This window comes from Puma concolor, chromosome C1 (genome assembly GCF_028749965.1).
Source record: "Puma concolor isolate L17-30 chromosome C1, mPumCon1.1.hap2, whole genome shotgun sequence".
Classification (NCBI taxonomy): domain Eukaryota; kingdom Metazoa; phylum Chordata; class Mammalia; order Carnivora; family Felidae; genus Puma; species Puma concolor.
In genome coordinates this window covers 149,146,624-149,159,426 of record NC_141674.1, presented here as the reverse complement: position 1 = coordinate 149,159,426, position 12,803 = coordinate 149,146,624, and the positions used below count along the sequence as shown (strand labels likewise).

The 12,803-nt window shown below is 37.4% G+C and overlaps 1 protein-coding gene across 14 annotated transcripts in view; it reads right to left on the bottom strand.

Annotated features, from left to right (window-relative positions):
- Positions 1-12,803, bottom strand: part of PKP4 (plakophilin 4) — a 240,575-nt gene that overhangs the window by 152,573 nt on the left and 75,199 nt on the right. For 12 of the 14 annotated variants that reach the window (XM_086718648.1, XM_086718654.1, XM_086718651.1 and 9 more), the window contains one exon: positions 9,064-9,200. In XM_086718648.1, coding sequence (XP_086574774.1) covers positions 9,064-9,195 — 132 coding nt within the window. In that variant the 5' untranslated portion in view covers positions 9,196-9,200. Of the gene's footprint in view, positions 1-3,504; positions 3,697-8,846; positions 8,944-9,063; positions 9,202-12,803 lie in introns of those variants that run through there. The other 2 variants (XM_086718659.1, XM_086718660.1) reach the window with 2 other exon arrangements.

Sequence of the window (12,803 nt, the reverse complement as noted above, 5' to 3'; positions counted from 1 at the left end):
TATGTTCAGTGGCCAAAAAAAAAAAAAAAAAAAAAAAAGAGATTTTCAAAGCATCAACTCATTAGGTTGGGATAAGGAATATAGGAGATCCTCAATGCAAAGCACTTAGCAAAATGCCTGGCACATAGTAAGTAATAATAAATGTTAGCTATTAGTCTCCTAATAGATTTCTATTCCATAGAGTTCATGGATTCTTATAAGCTATCCTTATGACAATATCTTTCCTAAGTTTTTCATTGGTTTCCAGTTGTAGTGGTGGTAATAGTGGTGATCATAGGGAGAGAAGAAATAGCAGTCTGGCTATTCGAACAAGTGGCAAAACCAGTAAAGCAACGGGGGGGGGGGGGGGGGGGGGTTGGTCTTTGTGATCACAAAAAGGCAGACCTGACATGGATGGTGCACTGACCATTCTTCTCAAACCTGTTCTACTGGCCTCACATTAGGAGAGCTCTAACTCTGACAACAGAGTGAGTCCTTCATCGTTTTTTATGGAAAATCAAAAGTTTTATCAAGGGTTCAGAAATTAAAAAAAAAATTCACCCAAATAAAATGGTTTCATATTAGTAAAATAGGTTTTCCTTATTCTGTAGTACAAATCAAAGAAGCTACATGTAACAGCATTCTGTTCGGTATGCATAGTTACATAAATATGTTTCCTATTCTTACCTACAGACCATCAAATCTTCTAATCAATCTGCTTAAAATAATGCTAACAGCAATTACTAAAATACATTTTTCTACAAAATAATTTAATAAGAATTCACTTGTTTCATTATATTTTGCTAACTGAAATAAAAGAGAAATAAAGATCCTGCTGTTAAGAGCTTACATCATATAAAGAAAACAGTATTCACCTTATTAAGAAACAGAGGAGAAAATGGGGCAATGGGAAAACTCCAGTGAGCTTCTCTCCTTACAACAATTATAGCTTTAAAGCAAGAAACATATGAGGTAGCTAAGGTCACAAATGAAATAAGGAGGTGTCAATTTACTCTGCACTTGGGCAAGGCAGGCTTACTCTTTAGTTATTATTATTATTATTACTATTAATTTATTTTTTATGTTTATTTGTTTTTGAGAACGAGAGAGACAGAGTGCGACCAGGGCAGGGGCAGAGACAGACAGGGAGACACAGAATCCGAAGCAGGCTCCAGGCTCTGAGCTGTCAGCACAGAGCCCGGCACGATGCTCGAGCTCACAGACCTCAAGATCATGATGTGAGCCGAAGTCAGACGCTTAACTGACTGAGCCACGCAGGTGCCCTAGTCCTTAGTTTTTGAATATAAAGTTAAAATAGTAAGCATCCATTCCCCTAGAACAGCTTAATAAAAGGCCCTATGCAGTGGCTAAGGACATTTATCTTGATTTAGGCTTTAGGAATGATCTTAGGAAAACTTGCAAATCAGATATATTCCTATTATGGACAATGATACCACACAATGAATACTTTTCTGATGTCATACTGCTCTGTGGGAATTTTCATATATAAAAGTCTGCAAATTAAAATATAAATTAAGTAGCCTATACATTAAAACATACCTTGAACTCCAATTTTTAAAGGAAAATTACAATTTCTTTCAACAGTCAAGAGATTTCAATTCTAAGAAAACGATCTTTCAATTTATGATAGCCACATTCATATCTGAAATATAACTTATACAGAATTGCATAACATGCATTTGTCTCCAAGTTTCAATAATGTGCTCTTTCAATTTGCTTGCAGACTGTTTCTATTACATGCAACCCCTGTATTAAGGTTTGAGTGCATAAAAACTCTTAAGATTCTCTAAGCGAAGACATAGATTTATCTTTGAACTACTTGAAAAAAAAAACCTATACGTTTTAAATGATTTTTCTTAGGAATGTCTAAAATGCAATAACCATAACCTAAATTACTTTGCTGAGGTACAAGCAGATCTGATCACTTTGGAAACAATACATTCCTAACATATAAACAGATGCAGCAAGACCATACGGACCCATTTCTGCAAAAGTAACAAAAACGGCAATTTAGAAATCGAGAGCACTTCAACATGAAGATAGACTGTTTTGCTATAGCTATGGAGTAACTGCAGGGTTAGACCTGAGGGGAAAAGAATGTTTCTAAAATATTTTTCTCTCCAGAAATGATTCTAAAAAGAAAAACGATCACGCAGTGCAGAGAATTCAATGCTGAATGATCCTGTCATCCATTTAATCTCACCAACTCAGCAGTCACTCATTTCAACTTTAATAGCATCAACTTTGCATGTACAGGGGAAAAAATATTCCATATATTCATAATTTAACTCTGAACAGGAACTGTTATTCAAGTGAAAAGGAAATTATCATTTTAAACATACAAAGTCAGGGTTAGCTTTAAGTGTTAATAAAGGAAAAATACTGCATTACTTTCAAATGTAAACGAAAGGTAATGCTAATTCAATGGCAAAAATTGAAGTTAAAAATGTCTAAGTTAACAAATTTACATAAAACTGATTCAATACAATACATATCTATAACCTGCTTAAATAAAAAAGGGGGCAAAAACACACATTCTTGGATTTTGTGGTTCCATAAATGAATATTCATACTTGCCAATTACTGCACATAAAGTATACAATATGGTTTGTGCCTCTGCATTCTTCTGAGGTGGCAACTATATGGAACAGATCATCTTTGTAGACCAGCTTACCATCCCTCCCTCCCTCCCTCCCTCCCTTTCCTGGACAGAGTGTTTTGTTTACAGGAGGCTCTCCACGGATATTTTTTACTTAGTTAAAAGCAAGCACTAAAGCTAATTACAGGGGGATACTGAGCATTTTTACATTCCCAGTTCATTAATACAGTAAGTATTTTTAGGCACCTACTATGTATTTCATGTCTACATATGTGATATAGCTATGTGTGCAAAGCCAGACTGAGCCTGTTCAAATTCCTGGAATTTAAGAACTCTTCACATCAAAACAAAGCAAAGCACCCCAAAACAAAACAAACAAAACCTACAGCACCCAATAAACCTAAAGAGTCTCCAACCGACTCAAATAGAACAAATAGTTACTCAGGATGCACTCCTGAGACATATAAGACTGGAGAACTTTGCCAATAGGTCCAGCTGATCATTTATCAGGCCATCACAAAAGGGATATAACTGTTGCTAGCTAACTTGGCAATCTAATTTTTTATCTTGCTGCGGACAATTTTTTTTGCATACACTCACATAATGAATAAAGCTGTTGGCCATACTCAGTTGTATTCCTTAACTAGAGAGACACCTGAAGTGAAGGATACCCTACACCATGAACACATGGAAGAGAAATGTTACAGTCTGACCACAGCACACTTAAAGAAGACTGATCTGAGAAGCAAGTCTCTGGGTTCAGAATTTTTGAATCCAGGCCGAACAGTATCACAGGTACTCTACCACCTGACCTCATCTTGAACCACACTGCCATAATATTGAGGAGATAACGCTTTCAAATTTGATGATCCCACAGAAATCATTAAGAAAAGATCCAATCTTACCTTGTGTTTGATGATGCAGTTCAGGCATGGAAGACTTCACTATACATTATGTGGTAATTACAATCGCCAGAATAATCCAGTTACCAGTAGGAGCAATTACTAAGTTACCACAGGAAAAATGCCAAGTTTTAGGCATTGTTCTTACAGTGCTTTTAGCTAAGCAAAAAACTATGCTTGTTTACAGCTGAAATAAAAATTCTGTCTTCTGCATGTGTTTGAGGTGTGTCAGAGAGAATGATTTTATTGTAAATAAACTTAGGGACCAAATAAAAGGAAGTTGCAAAGGCAGGTGCACAACAGTTGAGTTGTTTCAGTTTCGAAGGAATAAAGTAAATAATTGCACTGGAATTTGTTCAGTTCTGGGCATTCTGCCATACAGGAAGGGTGTGTAATTACTGAAGCTAACATATCCATGTAAAAATGAAGTAATATCAATAGGGCACAGTTGGCTCCAAATCTCCTTATTTTATCTTCAAAAATTAAGGATCTTTAATGACTCTTATTTCACTCTTTGATATTTAAGTATCACCTACATTAATATGGACACACTGAAGGCAGAATTGAAATTTTCACTGAAGTCAGAAAATATTGTCTTGAGGCTTCTCTCTGAGAGCCTCACAAGTAATGAACAGTGCAATTTTAACTCACCAAAGGCAACAAAAGAAGTATACACACTATCTAATTTAGGACTTTACCAGAGTTAAGAAACGTATATGTAAAACGAGCATGTTTTACCAAATCTGTTCTGTGCTTACAATTTCATGCTATCTGGATTGGCCTCAACCTTAAATGTGGTTTTCAAACTTCTTAAATCAGAAGCCAAAAATAAGAGTGTGGTTTGAGGGAACAGTAGAATGGAGGTTAGAGTGCCTGAGTATGGCCAAGTTCAAATAGAGGTCTCAATTATGCAAGCAACTGTTATGACAGAAGATGAAAGAATGTAATAATGTAATTATGCATGATCTACAGAATGCAAATCAATTTGCATCCTATATAGAGCTATGAAATATACTTGTTAACCCTATGATTGGCCACATAGTCTTTTACAGTGTTTCTATAATCCAGATCACTTCCTATCAGTTATAAAAACTACAATATACTCTTCCCATTGATAACAATAGCCTGTACATGGTCTTTGGCTCACTGTTTCCTTTGAGCCTGTGAAGTTAGCACACTGACACATCTAAGTTGCAGGGGGTGGCAGCAAAGTTCTGGATGAGCAGCCAATGTCTTATCAAATTCTAATTATTTTGCATCCAAATATGTACCACCCACTTCAAGGCGAAATCAATCATTTAGGTCTAAGGCTTTCATGGGAGGAGGCAGGGCCCTTTGAGGGCACCGCATTTGGCCATATTTCTTTACCTTACTATGCAAAAGACATTAAGCTAGACACCAGACCATTCTTAAATTTGCCATACATTTGAAAACTCTCAGGATGCAAAAGAATTCCTTGTTTTCAACAAAGGACTTGTTTTCATCGTGGACTACTGGATCCTTATTGGGAGTTGAGTTCAATAACAGAACCTGTCCAATGCTGATCTTGATTACAGCCAACTGGTGGCTTATGTTTACTTGGCTCTTCAGGTAATTTCAGATTTGAGTTCAAGGAGCACATTATTATTCCCATGGGATGATTTTTTATTTCTTTTAAAACATGATCCTTAACTGAAAGAGATTTCTTCGGTGGTTACCTGTATAACCAGGTACGCATGATGATGGTGGATATTTTGTGACATCACCAAGATAACCATAACCTTCTATTCTGTACACTTAATTTTCAGCTAAGTTGGACAGATGGGAGACGAAATTTATAACACGTATGTCATTATCTAACCATTAACAGGAAATAAAATTTTAGTTTGCTCCATGCAGAGATCAGATTTAATTCCTAGATCAGTATGAATATATACAAGTTGTCTGAAGGATAAAAATACACAGGTGAGTAACTAGTTTTCTAAGCGCTCCCTGTGAGATTCTCTGGCTTAGCAGTGTTCTATGAGTGTGGCCGCAGGTTCCATTATCTTCACAGAACAGTTAGCTGGTGACAAAGAAATCTGAGGGCCAGTATTATTCATTCACTCCCTTTCTGATCGATCATTTATTACAAGTCTAATATAGTAAAGGGGATGGGAGAGTAGCCTGTGACACATGTGTAAAACACTGTATAAAACATGGCTCTATCCTTAGATAGCTGACTATATCATCCAAAGAAGCATACAGTAAGAGTCAAAGCAGTGGAATAAAGTGCTAGAGAGGGATATAAAGCAGTGGAATAAAGCGGAGAGAGACCCGACCTCAGCTGGGGTGCAAATGGCTTCACAAAAGAGGCAGAACTTGTTTCCTTCTTTCTATCTGTCAAAAAGCAAGGACTTTTTCTATAACTGCACAGGTATGCACCTAAGTGACCGAATCAATGTGAAAGGTTATTACTTCACAAAAGGGAGAGAACATGCATCTTAGCATTCTGTCAAGAAATAAGGAACAGTTATGTCTTTGGGATCCTAGGGGAAGTGTGGCCCCATAGAGGAAGATTTAAATGTTTTTATGACACCCAAAATCCGATTAAGAGATTAATGCTTTGTTAACAAGATTGCTTTGGTTGCTTGCTATTTCCTTCCCTACTACTTATCTGTGAATGGCCCAGGGCAAGTATGTCTGAGGTGTTTTAGTGGCCTGGATGTACTTTACTCAAGAACCCAGACTTTTCCTCTCAACATTCAGGTGTGTGTTAAAAGGTATTACTCTCTAATTCTTTAACCAAATGCCTTGACATTATGATGGGGTTGCACTAAATCACCATGTAGATAAAATTTATTTTCACATGCTCTATTTCTGATAATACATACATAAAGCAGTTCTAGTTTGTGAGACCAGCATGGTGAAGTTTTCAAAGTTTAATGACATGCAGAAGTAAAATACTACCACAGCATAAACACAGCTCAATATTCAGAAAGTTGTTTTGTCTTCATATCCATGTCCAAAGAAGGTTCACTGAATCCTGATACATACTTAAGAGTAGAATCACCAGATCCTCCTAAGAGGAACCTTTTCTTCTTAGGTAGAAATGCTGATGAAAATAGTAATATTAGCCCTTACCATGAGCCCTTACTAGAAAGTGCCAGGCACCACTGTAAACATTTTACAACGGTTACTTCAATATCTTCAGGATCATTATCACCACTTTACAGATGAGAAACTGAGACACAGAGAGGTTAAGAAATCTTCCTAAGATCACATGGAAAGTAGTGATAGGAACCAGGGCCACTTCAGTTGCACTGAAGGGGTCTCTTCCTTCTGTGCCCTAATGAAACATCCTTCCTGAGACATGGCTGCCACCAAACAAGGTCTCTTCTTTGACAACAGAGAAGCTGATGTTATTACTCCATGGCCATGAACGTTGCATGGTAGCGAGGCTTTCATTTTTTAAATAATTATACATCCCACCCAAGAATATTATTCTTTTGATATAAAACATGATCAAGGACACAATCTAACATTAACTGTTTCATTTGAATCTAACACAATGAAGAATGTAGCATTCTGACTAGTTATTTTCAAATCATATATATAAGGTAAACAGTAATTGGTTTTCTTATTCCTAACTTTTCTGTGCTCTGTCTCATTGGGCAGATGATAGGGAGTGACATTTTAGGAAAGTCCTAAGAAATTTTTACCCCAACTACAAAGAAATTAGAGTATCTTGCCTGGTAGCACAAAAATGCCACAGAAGCTTGAGTTAGCTTTTTAAAATCAGGTAAGTATCTTGGAATGAGACATGGATATGGTGTCTTGGGTTGAACGAAATGCTGAGTGCTGAGCGATGATAAACAATTTTAAAAGAAATTAAGAATGAAAACTGCAAACATAAATTAATGGATTCAAATTCTTAGAACAAGAATAGAAGGGTAGAGTATATCCTCTTACTAAACAAACAGTCTGGGATATATATTTTAATTCTTCTAATAAATAACAAATACCTGTATTCCTCTGGCTATCTTCAGAAACAGGAACCCTTCTTGCTATCTCCTACAAAATATTCATTCAGAATACTATTTATCACCAAAACATAAAATGCTCAAGTCATCTGAGGCCATCAAGGAATTCCAGTGCCAAAATCATAATAGGCTTCCAATTTTATTCAACATGTAAGGTATGTGGTCTCAAAGTACAAATGCAAAGTTCCTGTAGCTATGTTTATGGGACACAGTTTCTAGCTTTAAGTGAGTTCTGGGCATTTTGATAAATTTACTGTCATGTTCCACCAAAATGTGGTATACACTAACAGCTCTAAATAAATCAGAGTCTCCTCAGTTTACAGCTCTTTGGGTCAAATCTTGACAACTAGGAAGTACAATAAGAAAAGAGTCCTTTGTTTTCCTCCTCAAAGGTGAGAGAAGCTTGGATAACCTAGAGTTTGGTGGAAAATGAAAACAGTACTGACAACAATTTTTTGTGTCTTCTCAAATTAGTTTGTGGAATGTTTTAAAAGCCTCACATTTTAGTAAGGGGATGGAAAATATTTTGATATCTTGTTACCAGAATCAGCTGTGAAATTCTTCTTGAAAACATAGCTCTAATGTCAGATATCATTCTGGAGTATTCTTTCACTCTACATACCTAGCTTTAAGTTATAGCAAACAGTGAAATAATGAGGTAGTGAATATTCCTTTCTTCTCTGTCATAATCAGTCATCTGAACTATTGATTTTATAAAAAATATTTCAGCAAATATACATCTAAGTTTATAACTCTTGAGAAAAAAAGAACCAGAGGTTTAACCATAAGATTTAAAAAAAAAAATTACTATTCAATTATTTCCAACAGAAAGAGTCTTATTTTTGAAGGAAGGGGCAGAAAAGAAAACTGTGGAGCTTTAAATTTACATTTACCTCATTAAGCTTTTAAATCTGAAGAAATTAAATGCAGGAGTTCCAATTTCTCTAAGCACAACAGATAAGATCTAATTTAGGAGGTTACTTGTACTTGAAGGATAAATAGTATCCTTTATTAAAAAACTGAACATAAACATGACATTGAAGCAAACTGGCACAGTTTGACAAGTTTTAGAACACTAGCTCACAAAATGAATATACTTGGATTCAGACAAACACAACAAATATAGCCTTTATCCAAAAAAATCACAGAGACAACCCTATAGAATACCTACATGAAAATGTTAGAAGGTTCAACATATCTAAGGATACTACAGGCCTCGGGATGCCAGAGCCCTGACAGAAAAGTCAGCAGCGTAAACTACGCTTCACAAAGCTTGGCGCGCATGCACACACTCTGCGATGTGGGAGAGACAGAGACACCAATCACCATCGATGTTGTCCTTACTTGCAGACGCACAAGTATCCTGCATGTTCCGATTCTGACTGGCACCTGGAGCGGCTCTACATGCCAGTCATCCCAATGTACTCAGGGATGTAAACACCTTATAATTAAAAAACGTGAAGGCATCAAGGACGTTAGACAAATTTAAAACACATCCAAAGATTAATTTTTAAAGGCATTGAAGAAAGAACTGATTGCAAATTCCAGCAAGAGGATGTACCTGCTCCTTCACGGAAGCTAGAATAGTGGTAGCTGTGGTCTCGGGTTCCATGCCTGGGCCAGTGGAGGCAGCTTCCTGGCGTGTCTGTGGCTGGCCCTCCTCCACCAATGAGGCCTGCTCAGGAGCGGGCATTCCTCCTGCAAGCAAGCAGACAAAGAGTTAACACGGGCTCACAGACTCCTATGCAGAGCAGGCAGTGGCTGAGGATGTGCAGATGGCTCCTGGGAAATACCACGGACTTCTACATACAAAGATCACAGCTTCTTACAGCTGTTTGATTTTTAAAGGCAACATCTAGGGCCCAAAGTACAGCTAGTACTACGAAAAAGTAAAATGATAATAAAAAATAATAACAACAGTACATACGAAGAAAATATATTAAAGACATCATAGGAAAAATGACATAAAAGTGTTGGGGAGGAGGGCTCTTAATTAAAAAATACTAAGGACACTAAAGCGTTTTTAGAAGCTTGTTGAATTGCTGAATATTCTACTCAGATAGCCAATAAATATGATTATATCATGAAACAAACAATAATAAATAGATTGTTATAGGGGCCAATTTATAAAGTATACACGTGACATCTACAAATATTCAAATGCTTTACTGGTTACAGAAGAGGCTTATGTAATAGAAAAAAAAGAAGGTTTATAACTTGGGCTTGAAAATAAACAAAAGTCTCCTGTATTTAAAAGAAACGGAAGGCATTAATGACTGAAACAAGGATATCTTTGGAATATTACAGCTAATTTGGTTTCCTTAGTGGATCTACTTTGCAGGCTCATAGCTTCTAACAGAAGAATGAGTTCTTGGCAACAGAGGGGGTGCCTCTCCTAAGATAACACACTGAGAACAGTGTGTTTGCCAGATCAATCACCTGACCTGTTATGGACTTTTCATAAATTTGGAAAAGATTGGGAAAAGATTCCCACCTAAAATGCTGTACCTTTTAGGTACATGTACTTAATCATGCATCAGTCTACCATACCATGAGACTAGCCTAGTGCCTGGCATATGTAATAGGTATTCAATACATGTTGGCTGAATAAATGAATATATAAATGAAGGACCGACCATGTTTTCCATGTCGCATTCCAGTCATTAAGCAAATCTCCCCAAGTGCTATGACGCTCATGAGACCTTATTTGCTCAATGTGTGACTCTGCATACTCATATATGGGTATCTCAGACTATAAAAACTCTTCTTGATATTCTTCAGTTTACTCCTCAAAATTACTCTACTGTTCCATTTCAGCTCTTTATCAACTTCCACAATGTTTAATTCCATAGTATGATCTGGGGATTCCAACCTCCCCATTCCCTCAAATTTCAATACCAGCTTGCTGTTTCTTTCTAAAATCATAACCTGTAAGACAAGGGAAGATATATGCACCACCTGCGCCTCTCTCCGTCTCTCATCTTCACTCTTCTGACTTATACAGTAAGTGAAGGTAGGTTTAAGTTCCGGGCTTTTTATTTATTTATTTTTTTAATGTTTATTTTATTATTGAGAGGCAGAGAGAGACTGAGCATGAGCATGGGAGGGGCAGAGAAAGGAGGAGACACAGAATCTGAAGCAGGCTCCAGGTTCTGGGCTGTCAGCACAGAGCCTGACACGGGGCTCAAACTCACACACCACGAGATCATGACCTGAGCCGAAGTCGGACTGAGCCACCCAGGCGCCCTTAAGTTCTGGGCTTTTAACAGTGATTGTTTTATTGTCGTCATATTAATAGGCAGAAATAGGCAGTGAATGTGATGAGTCTCTAACGCCAGCTTCATGAAGAGTCTGCATGCCTGCTCCAGCAAGTGAATTCTCTCTCTTTATTTCAATGGTGGCCAAGGCTCAGGGCAGAGCCTGGCCTTCAAGGGGGAGGACCTCCTCAAGTATGAGCAGAGGAGGAACTCCCTTCAGTGTTGGAGTAAGTGGGTCTAGGATCAAAACCTAAGTGCCCTTGGACAAGTTGCCATCTTGTTGAGCCCACTTTCCTCATTAAAAAAAGGGCTTACTAATACTTTCTACAGCACAATGGAAGTATTTTATGGTAATCTTTATTTTTTAGTATATGTGGTAGGCTTACTGAGATATGAAATACACTTAAAATATCATCAACTGAATAAAATAGCCCATTTCTATATTTACTGGGTGCTCACTAAAAACAAGATATGAAGTCTATGAAGAAACAAATGCCACACGAAATATCCTAGATTAACATTTAAGGCAAGTAAAGATATGAAAGTATTCTATGCCATTGAAAAACTACACACCTTAAAATAAGCAGATGGTTGCAGAGAACAAAAATGTTACTATGCAACAGTGAAACAAATAATGCCAAGAATCAAAAATTTTAAATGTCAAGAGTAAAATATCATGAAATACCAATGTGTAAGGAAAAAAGAAACGTAAATTCAATGAACAAAGAGAATTTGAGAAAAGGAGAATATAAATATCACTAGGGAAATAATTATTAATTGTTTACATAAATAGGAGAAGTCTTACTGAAAGATATAGAATTTTTTTTTTTAACGTTTATTTTTGAGAGAGAGAGAGAGAGAGAGCGCAAGCAGGAGAGGAGCACAAAGAGAGAGAGACAGAATCTGAAGCATGCTCTGGGCTCTGAGCTGTCAGCACAGAGCCTGATGTGGGGCTCGAACCCATGAACTGCAAGATCATGACTTGAGCTGAAGTCAGATGCTTAACCGACTGAGCCACCCAGGTGCCCTGAAAGATAAAGAATTATATTATTGTTATTTTATTACATTACTGTAAATGTACCACACTTAATTTCACAATATTTGATGATTCTGTCCAGAAGCAGTACTGGATGAGCATTTTCTGAATACCACTCTGCCCACATAATGTGCAGGGGGATAAGGGGATACAGGCATAAGGCAGGGTCACTGACCATTAGTGGCCTCATCACCCAGCTGAGGCATGAATCAGATCAAGGCCAAATATAGCAAGACACAAGTGATGGAGTAACAAACACCACCAAAGTCTATAGGTAGAGGCTGTGAAGAGCTTATAAATTCACAGAAGAAACTAGTACTCAGCAGGAGAGATTTTCATAGGCAGGGATGATGTTTTTCATTCTCAGATTCCTCAAGACTGAAAGGCATTGCAGGCAATTGCTAATACTGTTGGGCTAAAGAATGATGACCATGGTGCCCATGTGTAACTGACGTGAGACACTTCCCTGTCCCTCATCTCTGGAACAGTCTCCAAATACCACAACCAACACTGGGCAGAGGAGGGATGCCACAGCTCCGACAAGTTCTAAACCTAATATAGTCTTCTGTTCACTTTCTTGTAGCTCTTATAACAACTTAAGGAGCTGTAGGATCAAACTTAGAGTCACAGAATATTACTTTTTCCCATCAGCAAAGAAAAAAAACAAATAACAATAAGTGCTTATTAGCAAAGAGACTGTGAGAAATTAGGCTTCGTGCTTCCTTCAATGACCTCAGCTTGCCTGATCTGGACAATCACGTTCTAGGGACAGGAGAAAACCGAACTGTTGTGGGGGCTCTCTGGAGAATCAGAGAAAGGTAGAGGTGACAGAAAACTGGAAGCAGGAAAATGCCATTGCTGTTTTTGAGAAGACAAAAGTAGACTCTCTTCCCATTATAAACTAGAGAGCTAGACATACATCTTAGGTGAGATTCTTAAAAGGATTTTATCCAAGAGATGATTTGTGAGAACCAAAAAGGGGCCCACCAAAGAAAAGTCATGTTAAGC